This window comes from Ceratosolen solmsi, unplaced genomic scaffold (genome assembly GCF_000503995.2).
Source record: "Ceratosolen solmsi marchali unplaced genomic scaffold, CerSol_1.0 scaffold14, whole genome shotgun sequence".
NCBI lineage: Eukaryota > Metazoa > Arthropoda > Insecta > Hymenoptera > Agaonidae > Ceratosolen > Ceratosolen solmsi.
The window spans coordinates 10,068,516-10,085,028 of record NW_011948420.1 but is presented as its reverse complement, the minus strand read 5'-3'; the positions used below and the strand labels follow the sequence as shown (position 1 = coordinate 10,085,028).

At 27.7% G+C, this 16,513-nt stretch overlaps 4 protein-coding genes across 4 annotated transcripts in view; 2 read left to right on the top strand and 2 right to left on the bottom strand.

The window, feature by feature from the left end:
* Positions 1 to 1,125: 1,125 nt before the first annotated feature.
* Positions 1,126 to 5,529, bottom strand: LOC105361090 (neuroguidin). Its single transcript, XM_011498192.1, has 5 exons — positions 5,422 to 5,529; positions 4,105 to 4,633; positions 3,570 to 3,911; positions 3,393 to 3,480; positions 1,126 to 1,470 (listed from the first exon to the last, which is right to left on the bottom strand). Exons 1-4 carry the CDS (start codon positions 5,428 to 5,430, stop codon positions 3,455 to 3,457), a joined length of 906 nt encoding a protein of 301 aa, XP_011496494.1. The 5' UTR covers positions 5,431 to 5,529; the 3' UTR covers positions 1,126 to 1,470; positions 3,393 to 3,454.
* A 730-nt stretch (positions 5,530 to 6,259) lies between these two features.
* Positions 6,260 to 9,781, top strand: TM9SF4 (transmembrane 9 superfamily protein member 4). The gene is made up of 10 exons (XM_011498191.1): positions 6,260 to 6,461; positions 6,706 to 6,956; positions 7,048 to 7,194; positions 7,264 to 7,413; positions 7,489 to 7,766; positions 8,063 to 8,281; positions 8,367 to 8,524; positions 8,690 to 8,949; positions 9,037 to 9,220; positions 9,306 to 9,781. The coding sequence occupies exons 1-10, from the start codon at positions 6,459 to 6,461 to the stop codon at positions 9,543 to 9,545; spliced, it is 1,890 nt and encodes a 629-aa protein (XP_011496493.1). The 5' UTR covers positions 6,260 to 6,458; the 3' UTR covers positions 9,546 to 9,781.
* Positions 9,782 to 11,923: 2,142 nt separating this feature from the next.
* PGAP5 (Per1-like protein PGAP5) lies at positions 11,924 to 14,101 on the bottom strand. The gene is made up of 10 exons (XM_011498327.1): positions 13,961 to 14,101; positions 13,735 to 13,880; positions 13,527 to 13,597; positions 13,319 to 13,459; positions 13,074 to 13,241; positions 12,920 to 13,005; positions 12,726 to 12,848; positions 12,524 to 12,664; positions 12,285 to 12,402; positions 11,924 to 11,964 (listed from the first exon to the last, which is right to left on the bottom strand). The coding sequence occupies exons 1-10, from the start codon at positions 14,072 to 14,074 to the stop codon at positions 11,924 to 11,926; spliced, it is 1,149 nt and encodes a 382-aa protein (XP_011496629.1). The 5' UTR covers positions 14,075 to 14,101.
* Positions 14,102 to 15,504: 1,403 nt separating this feature from the next.
* Mtpalpha (monolysocardiolipin acyltransferase Mtpalpha) overlaps positions 15,505 to 16,513 on the top strand; it is a 7,678-nt gene continuing 6,669 nt past the window's right edge. The window contains exon 1 of the mRNA XM_011498190.1: positions 15,505 to 15,786. Within this exon, the coding sequence (XP_011496492.1) occupies positions 15,714 to 15,786 (73 nt within the window). The 5' untranslated portion in view covers positions 15,505 to 15,713. The remainder of the gene's footprint in view (positions 15,787 to 16,513) is intronic.

Here is a 16,513-nt window from a genome sequence, read left to right as displayed (position 1 = left end):
AGTAATAATGATAATAGTAATAGTAATGATAATAATAATAATAATAATAATAATAATAATAATAATAATAATAATAATGTTATGCAATAATAAAGATAATTTTAATAATAATTATTATACCAGTGATAATAATCATAATAATAATATGATAATAGTTCGTAATAAAAACTTTATCAATATTAAGAAATTTTTTTTTTACTCACTGATTCATACAGTGGTTTTTATAAATCATTTAATAAGTCACCAATACATAGTCAATAAATTATTTTTATTTTGTCTTTGCTGCAAAGACGTCTCGATGTACAGCAACGTGATTATTTTTTAGAATTATAAGTTATGACAACTCCGTTCGTTTTAAAGCTCTCCGTAATTGTAAGAAGATCGGTGTATAATATAATAATAAAAGATATTTGTTAATAAATTTTTAGTGCTTGAAGACTCGAGGCATTATTGGGTATAGTAAAGAGCCGACGCTTTTTACACGTTCAAGTACTGTTGTAATTGCATCACAACTGGTGCGTGTAAATAATTATATTTTATCGTTTAACATTAAAAAAAAAAAAAAACAAACAAACAGAGTTCTCATATTTTCGTCACAGTAAATTTATATATTGTTGCTTTGAGGTAGTAACCATGCTGATGTTCTCTATCATACGTCTAAATCTCAGAATGAAACAATTTTTTTTTGTTATTGTTGTTGTTGTTGTTGTTGTTGTATTTCTCTGGGACGTTACTCGCATTATTCACAACAAACCAAATTCTAACGACGCATAAAATTAGTTTGCTTCAGATTCGGATATAAGTTAGTAAGTGTGCGGATATGTGTATGTTGCATGAATAAAATACATCACGCTTGTACTCTTTGCTACAAGTTCAAAAAGTCCAAAATTCATTGACGTTTTTCTTTAAATATATAAACAATTGAAAACTAACAGAATGAATCAAAATGCGCTTAAATTGCTGGATTTACATTCCATGCTAAATATAAGCACCTTCCTCCGTAAACATTTCATTTTATTTTAAATTCAAAACCCTGTCCCTACAAAAGTTGATTTGGACTCATAGTGGTCTCTTTTTGGAGGGGTATAGTAAATTCACAATTTTTTTTTTCTCTTTTTCTTCTTCTTTTCTCTTTCTTTTTTATCGTCCAAGTTTGAAGCGAAATGTTAATAAATGTCAAAGAAAATTTGATGTATTAAAAAGCTTTCGTTTCCATCTATTTACTTTAAAAGCATCTTACTCAATATATTTATGTATATCTATAAATTCATGGTCATCTATTACGTCGATGTAAAAAAAGTATTGGCTCTCAACAGTTATGTCAAATTGTTTTTGACATTTATCATTTCATCTTCATTATCGGAACTACGAGGCTGCTGACGACATTAGGCTTTGCTAGCACTTGTAAATAATGCCCAGCAATTGTGCTATTTTCTTAGTTTCATCCTTCCTTCATTATTTACCTTTTACCTATTATTCAAGAATAATTTATCACATTTTAATCTTTGTCACAGATTAGACAGAAAGAAATGCGCGCAACGTCATGCTTCGCCAATCGGCTCAAACAATGAACATCTTTGTAAAAAATATAGTACTATGAATGATCGAGCCTGCAAAAATTGGCGTAAGCTATTAAATTTGTATCGAAAAGGTAAGGCGAATTACTTCACTAACATAATTGGGTTTTTTCTTTGCCAAAAGTCATGTCGAAAAATGTGTACGTATGGGTGGGAGCGGGAGGGGGAGAGGGGTAGAGGGGGAGAGGGGGGGGTGTGGAGAGGAAGAGCAGTGCTAGATTAACAAAATCTATTTTTGTTAACGATTTCGTTAATTATGAATTCTAGCATTACTATCCCTGCAAAGCTTTAAGCTTATCCCGGTATCTATTATTTGAAAATTTCTTAACTAAACCTTACGCCCAAAGGATAACGAATTTTGATACAATTTCACTCTTATCGAAGTAATTTTTTTATCTCGCGCTACCTCCTTTCTTATTCTCTGACGTTACGTGCTTTCTCTCATTTATAAAAACCAAATTCAGTAAGTGAAATAAATGTTTGAGAAAATGTTTACATCAATTTTGAATTTTGTCACATCCACGTTAATGCTAGAGATTATACCTTTAATATAAGTTTCCTTTATACGTAAGTGAAAATTAGAAAAAAAAAAACAAAAAAAAAACAAAAAAAAAACAAAAAACACAACGCACAAGTACACAATTGAAAGAAAAACTTAACGCAGTTCTCTGAACCAAAATATAGTGAAAATTTTTAATAGCCTCAACATTTTTACCAGGGGAAACACGAACAAAACATACATGTAATACTTAATCTAGTACCTACTATTACTATCCTAGAACAGCGAGAAAATCCTAAGACATGCGATTGTGAATAATTAACCGTTACACTTCTGAAGTTCTGAAAATTTTTGTTATTCCAAAGGTAAATGTAATTTGATACTTTCGACGATAGCCTAAACGAATTTGCTTCTGAATGTCTTGTGATTTTTACGCTCTTATAACAATTAATTCAATGTTATCATTTTTGATAACTCTTTTTTTTTTTCTTCATATTTTTTTTCTCTCTTTTTTTCTTTTTTTTTCGAAAAGTTTCGAATCTCCATTTATCATTACTCATACGGGCTTGATATTCTTTTTGGCTTGTAACATTTTTATTTTCTTCGAAGCCATCATCGCTTTTCTTACTAAATACGAAGTAAATTCGTCCTTATATGTATCAGTGTTGTCAGATAACGACTTATTCACGTAAACTTTTCAAGTAACATTTTATTACTTATAGAAATAAAATAGATAAAAATTTGAATAAATAAATAATATTAAACATAGTATATAATCTTAATAAAGGAGTAAGCATATAACCTACTGCTATTTTATAAAGTAATAATTTATTTATATATATATATATATATATATATATATATATATATATATATATATATATATGTACACACATATACATATACATATGCATATATAAAGAAAGAGAAAACAATTTCAAATAATTCTATAACTAAAACTTAAAACAGATAAAATTGTAATATCTGCCAACACTGAACTCTCAATTCTTTTTAAATGAATGAGTATCAGTAAAACACCTGCCCATGTAAAGTAGACAAGTTATAAATAATAATTTAAAAATTGGTTTCTGATAACAATGGAAAGATAAAACCATTAGTAACTATAATTATCAATTATAATTACGACCATTATAATGCCTTACATAATAAAACCACTGTCACAAGGTATTTTTATTCGTTGACAGTATTTTCTTATTCGCAGGCTTTTTATCAAATTCATTAATATAACTTAGTAACGAGAGTATTACTGTCATTTCGTTCACCAAGAGGAAGTGACGAAGTTTTCAGAAATTTACCTTTATAGTCAGTACCGATATTCTCAGTTTTTCGGACGATTGTGTTGTTGACATATCACTTTTTAGTGACGTCGTTTCTTCTTGAAACCTTATATAAATAAATAACAATTTATTGACTCAATAAACAAATTAATTATAAATAAATAAAATCAATAAGTATTTATCAATGGAACATACTTTTTTTAGATTTTCCTTTAGGAGCTTTTCGTTTCTTAGCCGATGAAGAGCCACCAAAGTTAGTAATTTCTGTTCCAAGTGTTCCAAGCGTAGTCATTTGACGTTGACGATGTTTTTCTTCTTTAGTGACGGGTAATCGAGTCATATAATTTTCTTCGTATTCAATTTTCCTTTTATTTTCACGACCGAAAGTTGATTGTTTTTCACCTAGATCATTTGAATCTTCTATCGGAGCGTCTAAGTATTCTTCTCGAAGTTCTCGAAGTACAGCCCCAGATACAGCACGCCTACGTGCTCTCTCTCCAGCTTTGTGCATTTTATCAACAATTGTATCGTCGCCATCTGAAATAAATATTTTAATACCATTAAATCATATAATTAATTTATTATTTTGTTAAAAATAATCTGGGAATAATTACAACAAAATTACGTTTGTATTGTATGGTGATTTACCATACGTAATCATAAATATTTTATGCAGCAGTTCAGAAAACTTTTAAGTTGTAAAATATTTAATTTGTATCGATATATTTACCATAATGAACTGCAGCAAGTTTTGGTGGTACATAAATTCCAGGCTTCCGTGATTTGGCACCTTCTTCGTTCACGTCCTGTTCGCTTTCCGATTCTTCGTCGGATCCATCTATCTTCCCAACCAAGGCATCAGGATTGGGCTTGAAATTTATAGGATCATCACTATTTGTTGTTCCAGTTACAGCAGTTTTTACAAGTTTGTCTATTTGATATTTAAGTTTGTGATCAATGGGCCTAATTTTTTCTAATACTGTTCTGATTTCAATTAAGCGATCGATCGACGGATCCCCTTCAATTCGTTCTCCAGAGCACTTTCGTAGGACAATGTATGTTAAATTTATAAGATAGGATAACAGCATATGATATTTCATTTCTAGAAAACCAAGACCCTTATCTGTTGAAATTTCTCCATTTTTTACTCTCACAAGCATATTATCCACCAACTGATTTACTTGCACTACATTAGCATTCATTTCTCCCAGCAGACGAAAAGCCTGTGGAAGATCCCGCTGCTCCATTTCATCTATTGCCTAAACAAACATAAAATTTATTATAAATACTATATATTACTTATAAAATATTCACTTATGTCCCATAGGCAACTTATTTATTTAATTTGGATTTTTTTTTAAAGAATCTAATTAATTTATTGTTTACGTTGTATTATAAAGATCGTACTATCATTATAAAAAAAAAAAAAAATAAAATAAACATCATTTATATAAATGCTTTTTGAAAATTAAAAATTTATACAATAATCGAAGCATTGGGGCTTTTTTTTTTCTACACCATAAATTTATTTACACTATTCGTTTTTTAAACTGTAAACAAACGATAATGAAGTTCAACATGATAAAAGCCTTATGAAATAAAATTCATGTGATAAAGTAATGAATTTTTTTTTTTTTAAATGTCGAAAAAAAAAAAATTCCGACGCATCTACAAAGGCTCCCTTATTTCATCTCGTGCATTATTCTAATAACATATTGCTTTTTTCGACGAAAACTCGCCCCGCATCTTGAAAAATCGCAAGCGCGCTAAAAATGAGTCGAGAAACCTCGTGGCGATTGAAAATTTTTGATAAATAAAGTATAATAAAAAGTTTCGACGATTAGAATTTTTCAGAAAAATGTCGGCTCCGCGAGCGAACGAGAAAAAAGCGCAATAATCTGCTGCCATCTTTCCTATTTACTAATGGATGACAGCGGAAAAAAAAACAATCGAAAAATTGCCCCGATACGGCTGACAGAAAAAATTCGTCGTTTCGACGTTTTTTCGTAAAATTCGCCGGGATAACATTTACACGAACTCTACTTACTTGAACCATTGTTTTCGAATAAAAATTAATGCAACAAACACATATTTAAACAACGTAACTTGTAATTAAACCGATCCCCACGTGGGAGGATATTTTCCTTTCGGGGTATATTTTTTCGCTCGGAAAAGCCTCGTCAATCGAGCAACTCATTTCTCCCCTCCCTTCCCAACTTTTTATTTCATGTTTATGGCTATTTACTTAAAATTAAATAATAATTGTCATTGCGATTTAATTAATACATAAAAACTGTATCTATGAATTTTAATATAATTTTTACTCTTAATAAATTCAGTAAAATACAATAATTTGACTTCCTTTTACTATTATCGTATAACAGCGCGAAACTTAAACGATATTTTATATTACTTCTTTTACAAATGTTTAACTTTTACATTTATGTTTAATAAATCTGGTAATAAAGCACTAATATTATAGTTTTATAACTTAAAAATGTAATTTTTGTAATAAACGGGTATAGAACTTATTTTGTTTAAAGACATTTCTCTGACGTGACTAGAAATTATATTGCATTTCTCGTGCTGCTTATAACTTAATGTCATATTATTGAAATTATATTTTTTACCATTTCATAACATATAAAAAATAATTAACTAATTTTAGCAATATATGGATATATATTCTATTATATATTATCTATTGCATATATATATATATATATATATATATATATATATGGCCGCGGGTGCGTACGTGCGTACTATTGTACGTGCAGGTGTGCGCCAAAGTATCCCACAGCATACGAGTATTAATGCGGGCGCGCGCGCACCTACCTACACATGCCCAGACGCATTTTTAAGCAACAAAGGATATACAAATAAGCGATAAGTGAATACGTGAATCGTTGTCAGCAATGTATACATTTGCGTGAGTCAAGGAGAATTTTGTGTACTGTATAATGAATTTTTGACGTGGAATATCAAAAAGCAGGCGAAAAACGAATTGCCGAAGAAGAGATTTAATATTTTAAAGTGAGAAATCAGCGGTGTGCCGCGATTTCCAAAGACAAATATTCTATCATGGTAAGCTTATTTATGTTCAGAAAATTTTGCGATAGTCGGGAAAAGTAACGTTGTTGGTTTTTTTTTCAATTTTTAAAATAATTATAATACATTGCTGGATACCATCCTTGAATCCTGCCTAACAATTTATCTGCTCCGTCTATCGAAAAATCGCGACATTCAGTTTTATTTGATTTTTCTAAATTTATTTACATTCGCTTCTATTTTTTTTTTTATTACTTATTTTTTTATCATTGTTTAACAGTATAGGTTAAAATGGGGACAGGCTATTTTGGCCCTAATATTATTGTTAATTGAAGTTCAAGGATTTTATGTCCCAGGTGTTGCACCTGTAGAATTCAAGAAAGGACAGAAAATTGATGTAAAGGCTGTTAAAATGACTAGTACACATACCCAATTACCGTACGAGTATTATTCGTTGCCCTTTTGTTTGCCAAAAAATGGAACGTTATTTTATAAGTCCGAAAATTTGGGAGAAATTTTGAGAGGCGACAGGTATATTGCAAATTAAATATTCAGCTATATTAACTAAGCTTATATTATTTAGCGATTTGTATTTTGGTATGTTATATCCGTTTATTCACAGAATTGTCAATAGCCCGTACGAGGTTGCTATGGGACAGAATATGTCATGTCGCCTTCTTTGCCATACTCCATCAAATCCAATGACATGGAAAGAGGATGATTCGGTTCTTGTTATGGAGCGTATTATATACGAATATACCGTTCATTTGTAAGACATTAAAGCATTTATCTGTTTCTGACTAAAGTTCCAATAAAAGTAATTTGTACTGTTTGTTAGGTTGATAGATAATTTACCAGCAGCTACAAAGGAGAAGCATGAAAAAAATACAATTGTATATCATGGATATCGATTAGGTGGTGTTAGTGGTAATCAAGTATATATTAATAACTATTTGAAATTAAAATTAAGTTATCATAAACATGGAGAGTAAGTAATATGTAATTAAAATTATTTCTGGTTCGAATTAATAACTTCATCGATTATTTCATTACGTTTTCTTAGAAATGAGTTTAGAGTCGTGGGTTTTGAAGTTGAAGCCCTTTCGATAGACTTTACGCAATTACAATTTGAAGGCAGTACATGCAAAATACCTACTCAAGAGCCAAATTTACAATTCGTTAATCCAAAGGGCACACAAATATTATTTTTATACTCGGTTGAATGGAAAGAATCTCAAGTGAGTTGGGCAAGTAGATGGGATATTTATCTTGGAATGAGCGATGTCGAAATTCATTGGTTCTCTATAATCAATTCTTTAATTGTCGTTTGTTTCTTATCAGGTGAGGAGATATATTTCTGTTCGTTACGAGTTTAATAATATTAGATTAAAAAATAATTATTGAAATAATTCTTGAGAAAAGATATTAAGCGATCGTTTCTTTTACTTTTTTTAAGAAGAAATACTTGAATGTAATTGCTAGTTCAATGAAAATATTTAGCTTGATAAACATTTTCACAATATCGTTAAATACTAGTTATATTATATTTGTCCGATACTACTTTTTATCATCATGCGAAATAGATCGAACCATGTATTTAAAATTCCTATAGTGATTGTTTTACTATATTTACGCAGGAATTTTGACAATGATTATTATTAGAACCTTGCGTAGAGATATCGCTAGATATAACGCAGGTGAAAATGACAGTATCGCTGGCCTGGATGAAACGATCGAAGAGACTGGCTGGAAGCTCGTTCATGGGGATGTTTTCAGGCCACCAACGAATTCTCGACTATTTGCTGCGGTCATTGGTAGTGGAATACAAATATTTTTTATGGCTTTAATAACAATTTGTAAGATTTCCAAGTATTTTGTCTCTTTTATTTACATATCGATTAATCAATATTTTATTAATATCATACTTAATATATCATGTAGTTTTTGCTATGCTGGGTATGCTTTCACCAGCGAGCAGAGGTGCTCTTGGAACGTGCGCAATATTTTTATATGTTTTCTCAGGACTTGTGGCGGGCTACTTTTCTGCTAGGTTATATAAAACAATGAGGGGCAAAGAATGGAAAAGAGCGGCAATGTTGGTAAGTTTTCACTTAATAAATACAGATTATAATGATTTTAACAAAATCTTGCCAATAACTTGACGCTATTAAATACATACGCCCAATAAATAATGAATGCAATATTACAGCTACAATTATAATTATAATTATAATTACAATTATATTTATTAATAAATTTTGCAGACTGCAACCTTATATCCTGGAATTGTATTTGGCACATGTTTTTTCTTAAACTTTTTCATTTGGGGCAAACATAGTTCAGGGGCAGTTCCCTTTACTACTATGTTATCTTTGCTCTGTCTTTGGTTTGGTATCTCATTACCTCTTGTATACCTTGGTTATTTCTTTGGCTTTCGGAAGCAGCCATTTACTCATCCAGTTCGAACGAATCAAATTCCTCGTCAAGTTCCTGATCAAGTTTGGTATATGAATCCCATTTTAAGGTAATCTAATTCTTAAATATGTAGAAGAAACAAAATAGTGAACATACATAAATACTTTGTAATTAATAAGCTTTTACCTTTTTAAAGTACCCTCATGGCCGGAGTTTTACCATTTGGTGCTGTCTTTATAGAGTTGTTTTTTATTCTAACAGCATTATGGGAAAATCAGTTTTATTATCTCTTTGGCTTTTTGTTCCTAGTTTTTTGTATTCTAGTAATATCGTGTTCCCAGATTTCAATTGTTATGGTATATTTTCAACTATGCGGAGAAGTAAGTTCATTAAATATTTCTATTTGTTAATTAATTATTTTTATCGACACAGCCACATTATCATTTTCGTTTTCGTTATTTTCAGGATTATAGATGGTGGTGGAGAAGTTTTATTGTTAGCGGAGGTACAGCGGTTTATGTTCTAGATTATTCAATTTTTTACTTTATGACAAAATTAGAAATAACAGAACTTGTTCCAACACTTATGTATTTTGGTTACACTGCCTTAATGGTACTCACGTTCTGGCTGTTAACCGGTACCATTGGTTTCTTCGCAGCATATGTATTCATAAGAAAGATTTATGCTGCCGTTAAAATAGACTAGTCAAATTAATTGACGCTAATAGCCAGTCATATTCAGTCTGCCAAAAAGATATCTGTGAAAATATTCTAGTTTAATTTATTACAATTTTTTTGTTTGCTTGTAAAAAAATTGCAATAATAAATTGTGTTTTCAGGGCAGAAATTTACCACACACGCAAATGGAATTAATTGCTATTAGCTCTTGTAAATTAACTGATTTATTTTATTAAATAATTGCATATAATTTTAAGTTACAGAATTATTTTTCAAGATTGTTAAGACTACCGATGTTAATTTAATTACTTACTAAGATAATAATTGCTTCCGATTGTTAAAAATGTAAATTTTCTGAATAACGTGTGTACAAATCCGAGTCGATTAGACTATATAATAATTCATTTTAATATCATGGTTGCAAAATGCGCGTGTACATATAAATCATCGTTTTATAGGATATTTTGTAGATTTCCAGTTGTATCATCTCTTACAATTATCAGTATAAATATTTATAAATAAAATTATAATACATTATTTCTAATCAACGTTACAATAATTGTTGTTCTTATTACTTTAAAATATCATTTCAATTTCATTTTTATATTGGCAATACTTGTAAAGTTTATGAAAAATGAATATATATTGTATAAATCTCAAAATTGTTAATGAAATTTAAAAAGAAAAAAAAAAAAGCTTACGACTAATAAAGTTACTAACAATATTTTATGATTTAAAAATTTTAATCAATGAATAAATTAATAGTTTATAAATATTCTTTACATGCTTTAATCAATAAATATGTCCCAGGGTTTATAATGCAAAATATTTTATTATCTAAAATAGAGAATTTAATTATTATAATTTAATTAATTTTACATAAATTTTAAATCAAATAGTCTTCAATTCTTGTACATAATTACTTAAACTTTTTCAATCACGTATATAGGATTTTCAAGTATTTGCATTATAAGACATGCACATATTTAAGATATTTGCAGATCAAATAAAACAAATGTTTTAGAATTCTAGATTTTTTAATAATTCATAATATCATATCAATAATAATAATAATAATAATAATTATTATTATTATTATTATTATTATTATTATACAGTCGATAAAAATCTTGTCCGCTGTTATTTTATTTTAGGATTGGCACGACAATAAGAAATCGATTTGATATTAAAATAATTTTCTAATTTTAAAAATAAATAAATGATTCATCAGATTGTTTAATTTCTATTAATACATACGTCAATCAATATTCTTATTTAATTTTAATTGGTTATCAAAACCTAACGATAAATATTTAGTTACATAAAATCTTTATTATTACACATTTACTTAGTGTTTGTTTACCTTTTGTTTATACATATATTCCTTACTTTTACATTATTTATTACAATTTGTCATTATAAATTAAATTAAGAATTAGTTTATTATTAATATAACGAAAAGTTCTTTGTTATGTATTTTATACTTATTGATTTTAATGTGATTGCTCATCTCAATTACCGTAATATAAAGTTAATTCAATTTTTCGTCTTTATTTAAGTTCTAAAAAACTATTGACACTTTGAGTTTAATATTTTTCTTTCGTAACCATAATAAACAATATTAAAGCTGTCTTGAAAAAAGAAATTCTTCTTAATACGTAAGCTATATTCTAATCTCTAAAACACTTTAAGGTCATTTTAATGAAGGCTTTTCTTGATTAACTTCTGTAGTTATAATAATTTTCATTCTACATTTGCACAGATTCTTTTATATTTTCTTATCTCATAAATATTATTTTCTTTTAAGATTATTATGTTCATGAGTCTTGTTTGCCGAGCTTTTTATAGAAGATTCGCGTTTAAAATTATGATTATAATAAAATTGAATGGTCTTTAGTTGAAAGTTTTTAAAAATTTATTTGAAATATAATTAATATTATATTTTTGATATAATATTCAAATTACAAATATTGAATATGTATGATAAATATCTTTAATAAGACAAATTTACATATTCATTCATTTAACGATCATACTAATGAATATCGCAATATTGAAATGTTAAAAATATAAAAATGTAATGAATTTAAAGTAAAAAAAAAATAATTTTTTTTAAACGTACAACTTATAGTAAGTAGTATATAGAGAAAATTTTATATCGAAGTATGAATTCATGAATTAAATTGATAATTTAAAAAATAAATAAAAAAAATACCTTCTCTTTCAGTCCTCCGAAAACGAGCTTTTGTAAATATTATTTCTTTATAAATAGTATTTGTTCCATCATTATGTAATTGTATGATGTTTCTTAAAGATATTCATCATAGTTTTTGTTTGAAGCAATTTTTTTTCATTAATCATTAGAATTAAATGTATATTATCATTCATGATGTTGAGACTTCATTTTCACATCAGATACAAACGAAATGTGCCATCCACAGAGGTATCTTACAAAAGTACAAAGTATATTAGTAAAAAATAAAAGTAATAACATAGCTATTACAATGAGCACATTTGTCTCTCCACCATTTTCGAAAATAAATAGTAATAATAATTGATAATAAATAAATTCTATAAATTCTTAATTATACTATAAGTTACTAATTACCTAAAGTTTTATCTGTATAAGCGACCAATCCAACATTCATAGGTAATAATTTAAATAAAATGTACACAATTTTTGTCTTCATTTATTTACATCAATTTTTTGCTTAAAAATATATTACGAATAAAAATTGTAATTTGTTACAAATCATTTTATATCTACGGTTTAATAATAGGTATAGAAGAATGCTAATTACACTAAAAATATAAATTCTTATAACAGTTGACTCAATAGGTAAATAGCACTTTGATACGGCATAATTATTAGGGGTGAATACACCCTAAAACAACAAACAATATTATATTTAATATTACAAATTTAATTACAAATATAATTAGAAATATAACATTTATTAAGTAGGAAGAAGATAAAGGGAAGACAAATTTATGTGTATTACTAACCAATATAAACGATGGATTATTTTTATTTCTCCAGCTAAATGAAGAAAGTGTCATTTCCAAAATATCATGCTGGTGAATTTTCCTACAACCGTGGTGTGTGTGTCCTCCAATCACTAGTCTTGGGTTTAAATTATCTAACAGCTACAATTAAACATAATAGATGTGAAAATATTGCTTTTGATTACACGAGGAGATTATTTACCTGCTCCGTCGCTTCTCTTGATAAACATTCCCATCCTTCTCGAAATTTAATATCTTTTTTTTCAATCGGAGCTTCATCTATTTCATTACAAATTTGATCAGATTCTCTATATAAAGGATAATGCTAAGATAGAATTAATAATTATTAATAAATTTGTAATTTATGTTTATTTATTAAAATTAAAAAATACTAACTTGTAAAAGAATTGGTCTACTATATTTCTTTATTAGACTACTGTTATTGCAATCGTTACGAATGCCTTTGGCACATTTTAAATGTTCTATAGAAAATACGAGTTTCCATAATAGTCGTTGTCTAAGAAAAAAATTATAATATTTTGTCACTTACTACTAATTTTGTTTATAGCAATTTCTGTTGATTTACACAAAAAGCATCCATCCCCTTCTAAAGCCATACTATTAATTAAAATAAAATGATTTGATCTAATACTGACTCTCTTCACGCTCGGTGCATTCATACCCTGTACAAATCTCTGGTTCAAATACGGTGTAATAACTACATGAAAATTTATACTTAGTATTTGGATAATATACTATTTACAATAACAATTAACAAACATGTTAATTACATACCATAATGGAATCCCATGTCATGATTTCCAGAAACTACGTAAAGATGAGTATTTGATGGTACGTAAAATATTGATTTAAATCTTGATATGTATTTCTCAAACTCTTTCGAGCTAGACAATTGACCTTCGTCAAAAATATCGCCTGAAATCATTTTTACATCAAATTTAGATAATTATCGCGAGCACTTATGTCCAAGTATCGTACAGACCTAATATAAACACTAAATCTGGTTTGTGTAATGTTATTGCCGTTTGAAATGCCCGATACATTTGCCACTCTCTAATTTAAAAATATAAATAATTAATAAAAAAAATAATAAAGAAAAAAAAAATGAAGGAAAGAAAAGAAATGAAAAAAAGAGTCGAAATTGAAATAGAAATAAATATTAACAATTCTCTTATTCGCTCGATTCTAACCTTCTTAGTTTATCAAACCAATGTCCATTTCTTGGACCAAGAAGATGAGTATCCGCTAAAAATATAGCGTATACTGGTTTCTCATCCGGTGTAACCGAAGGGATATTAAAATCGCCTTTATTCAATTTTAACGTTGGCCATTGGCACTGCAATAAATAAAAATGTAAAATCAATTGTCGTTATTTTAAATTAAACAGTAGTTACTAGAAAATTTTAAATAATGTACCTGTATTAGAACAATGTAGTATATCAAATATTCACAAAAAAATAAAACTGCAATCGACATAAATAGAACTTTGAGTAAAACTTTTCTTAAAGAATATCTTGCAAGACTAAACATTTTAAACGATTCTATATTTGGAAAAAATATTTGAAAGACAGATTGAGCAAAACGCTCCCTCGATCTAGACTATTCTTATTACTACATTCTATTGTTTAATTGCCATTAACAATGCCATTGTTAAAAAAATGATTAAGATGAAATATTTTCAGTGATTTTCATAACTAATTGATGCAAAGTTTTCAGTGGCTTTGATCGGTAGAGAAATTCATTCGATATATCTATCAATTTTATAAATTTATCCTTCTTGAGCATAAATTGTAAAATATTTCTTATCCTATAATTAAAATTAATTTACACAATCACGTATAACCATAATAATTAATCAATCTTAACACATTATGTGAAATTACATCTAAATTTTTCATAAAGTGTCCAATGACATTTATGAAAATCACTTTAAAACATTTCAATATTAACAGCACATTTATATTGTATCATTCTGTTGTCCAATATAAATAAGAAAATGAAGAAAAGGCCGACGGCCTCTTGACAATAGAGCATCTGTGTACATTTGAAACGAAAATATGTATTTAAAGGACTAAAGATACTGCATATGTCAGGTAGATAGAACACATAACGTGCTCTTGACTCATAATGTCCTTCGTCATTTGCATTTGTCATGACTCGTAGGATTTACTTTATTAGTTTTATTTTAGGATTAGAATTATTAGACATTTTTTGGAAATTTCATTATTAGCTAGATTAATTTAAAATCATTTATAATGCTAAATGTAAAGAAATTCAAGTTTGTTTATAATCATTGTCGCGCTCCCTCTTCCCTCCCATTCGATAGATGCATGGACGAATTAAAGAATAAGAATCGTTCATTCGTGCAAATAAATATCCGTAAATTAGCATTTTCAAATAAATATAAATAAATATGAAGGATAAAATGTTAATTAGCACAAATAGCTATTTTACCTATTCAAAGCACCATTGTTTATCCAATCATACCGTTACATAACAAATATATATGAAATGTATATAATATAATATATTAAATATAGGAATTACTTTCAATAATAATTATCCTTCATATTTCATTTATTATAAATTAATATATATATATATATATATATATATATATATATATATATATATATATATATTTATTTATTTATTTATAGACTATTTATACATTATGTATAAATTTAAATGCTATAAAATATAATGTTATCTAAGAGTTTTCTCAAATATTAAATAGCCACGAGTCAATAATTTATACTTTTTAATATACACGCTTATATTATAATTATAAATTTATATTGGATAATTAGGACAATTGATTAATTTTACACATTGTTTAATAATAATCTTATTTAGTGCTCGGTTAATCAAAGGAGTTCTACTATCGCTAACTCTTGGACGACTATCTTATATTTTTAAATTTCGTGTAGCGTTGACAATCAACTTCGGCGTCAAAGCCAATAAGAGCGCTACATTATTATGACGTCACGGCATTCTTCCTGTAGGTGGGAGCATTTATCTTCAAATAGTAAATCTTGATTTTTCGAAGTACGGTTAGCAACTCGGCACATGCTCGTAAGACATTCTATTATATATCGGGTAGACCGGGCTTATTGGACGTTGTTACATAAAGTTTTATTCTCGTAGGCAAAATAGTGTTCGCAGAAGAATGGCGAGTTGTCGGTTATTTGGCGCGCTTACGCGTTTTTCCAGGACAAATGTCAACTTTGTTACACGAGCAGGTAAAAATCTTGAATTCGATTTAATTCTCATATTAATAATTCTAACAATGTGCAAAGTCACGTCACTTGAATAATTTCACAAGAAATCTTGTTCATAATATTAAGTGCCGCAAATATAACCTTGTACCTTGACCGTTTATGCATTTTTGTTGTCTTCGTAAGATATGACAATTTATCATCAGTTCAATGAGATTGATAATTGCAATCGATAGTTTAATTAAGCGAGTCAAAGAAATGGTAAATCCATGATTATAAAATCACTTTTATATGTGTTTTATTATCTACGTTATGAACAAAAATTTTTTTAATATTTATTATACTTCATTATATTAAAGTGGTTCCAAAAAATAAATAGTTCCCAACTAGTTAGTTTATCTTCATAGTTTGTTTTTAAAATGCATATTCTCAATCGATACAACAGGACTAATTGTTAATGACGTCATATTTATTGGTCGATCAATATATCGTTTAAACTCATACTGTATAATAATTTCCAATTAATTATTATTTGGTTAAATGAATACTTTAGCAATAAATTTAATAAAAAAAAAAAAATCCCCCCCCCCTTTATATAAAGAAAAATAAGGGACATAACCGATGGGTCGGAAATCTTGAACTATTAACGATTAAAAATAATCTTAACATTTTTTTTTATAATAATGCAAAATCAGTGATAAAGATAATTTAAATTTTCATTTAAAATAATATTTACATTCATATTTCCCTA

Excerpts from the sequence above, each read along its gene's own strand:
- PGAP5 (XM_011498327.1), bottom strand. The coding sequence starts at position 14,074 with ATGTTTAGTCTTGCAAGATATTCTTTAAGAAAAGTTTTACTCAAAGTT. Across the intron at positions 13,242-13,318 it reads TGACATGGGATTCCATTATG|TTATTACACCGTATTTGAAC; the intron begins GTATGTAATTAA and ends ATTTTCATGTAG. Across the intron at positions 12,403-12,523 it reads ATAATCCATCGTTTATATTG|GGTGTATTCACCCCTAATAA; the intron begins GTTAGTAATACA and ends TTGTTGTTTTAG.
- LOC105361090 (XM_011498192.1), bottom strand. Across the intron at positions 3,912-4,104 it reads ACTTGCTGCAGTTCATTATG|ATGGCGACGATACAATTGTT; the intron begins GTAAATATATCG and ends TATTTATTTCAG. Across the intron at positions 3,481-3,569 it reads TAAAGGAAAATCTAAAAAAA|GTTTCAAGAAGAAACGACGT; the intron begins GTATGTTCCATT and ends TATTTATATAAG.
- TM9SF4 (XM_011498191.1), top strand. Across the intron at positions 7,195-7,263 it reads TACGAATATACCGTTCATTT|GTTGATAGATAATTTACCAG; the intron begins GTAAGACATTAA and ends ACTGTTTGTTAG. Across the intron at positions 8,525-8,689 it reads GGAAAAGAGCGGCAATGTTG|ACTGCAACCTTATATCCTGG; the intron begins GTAAGTTTTCAC and ends TAAATTTTGCAG.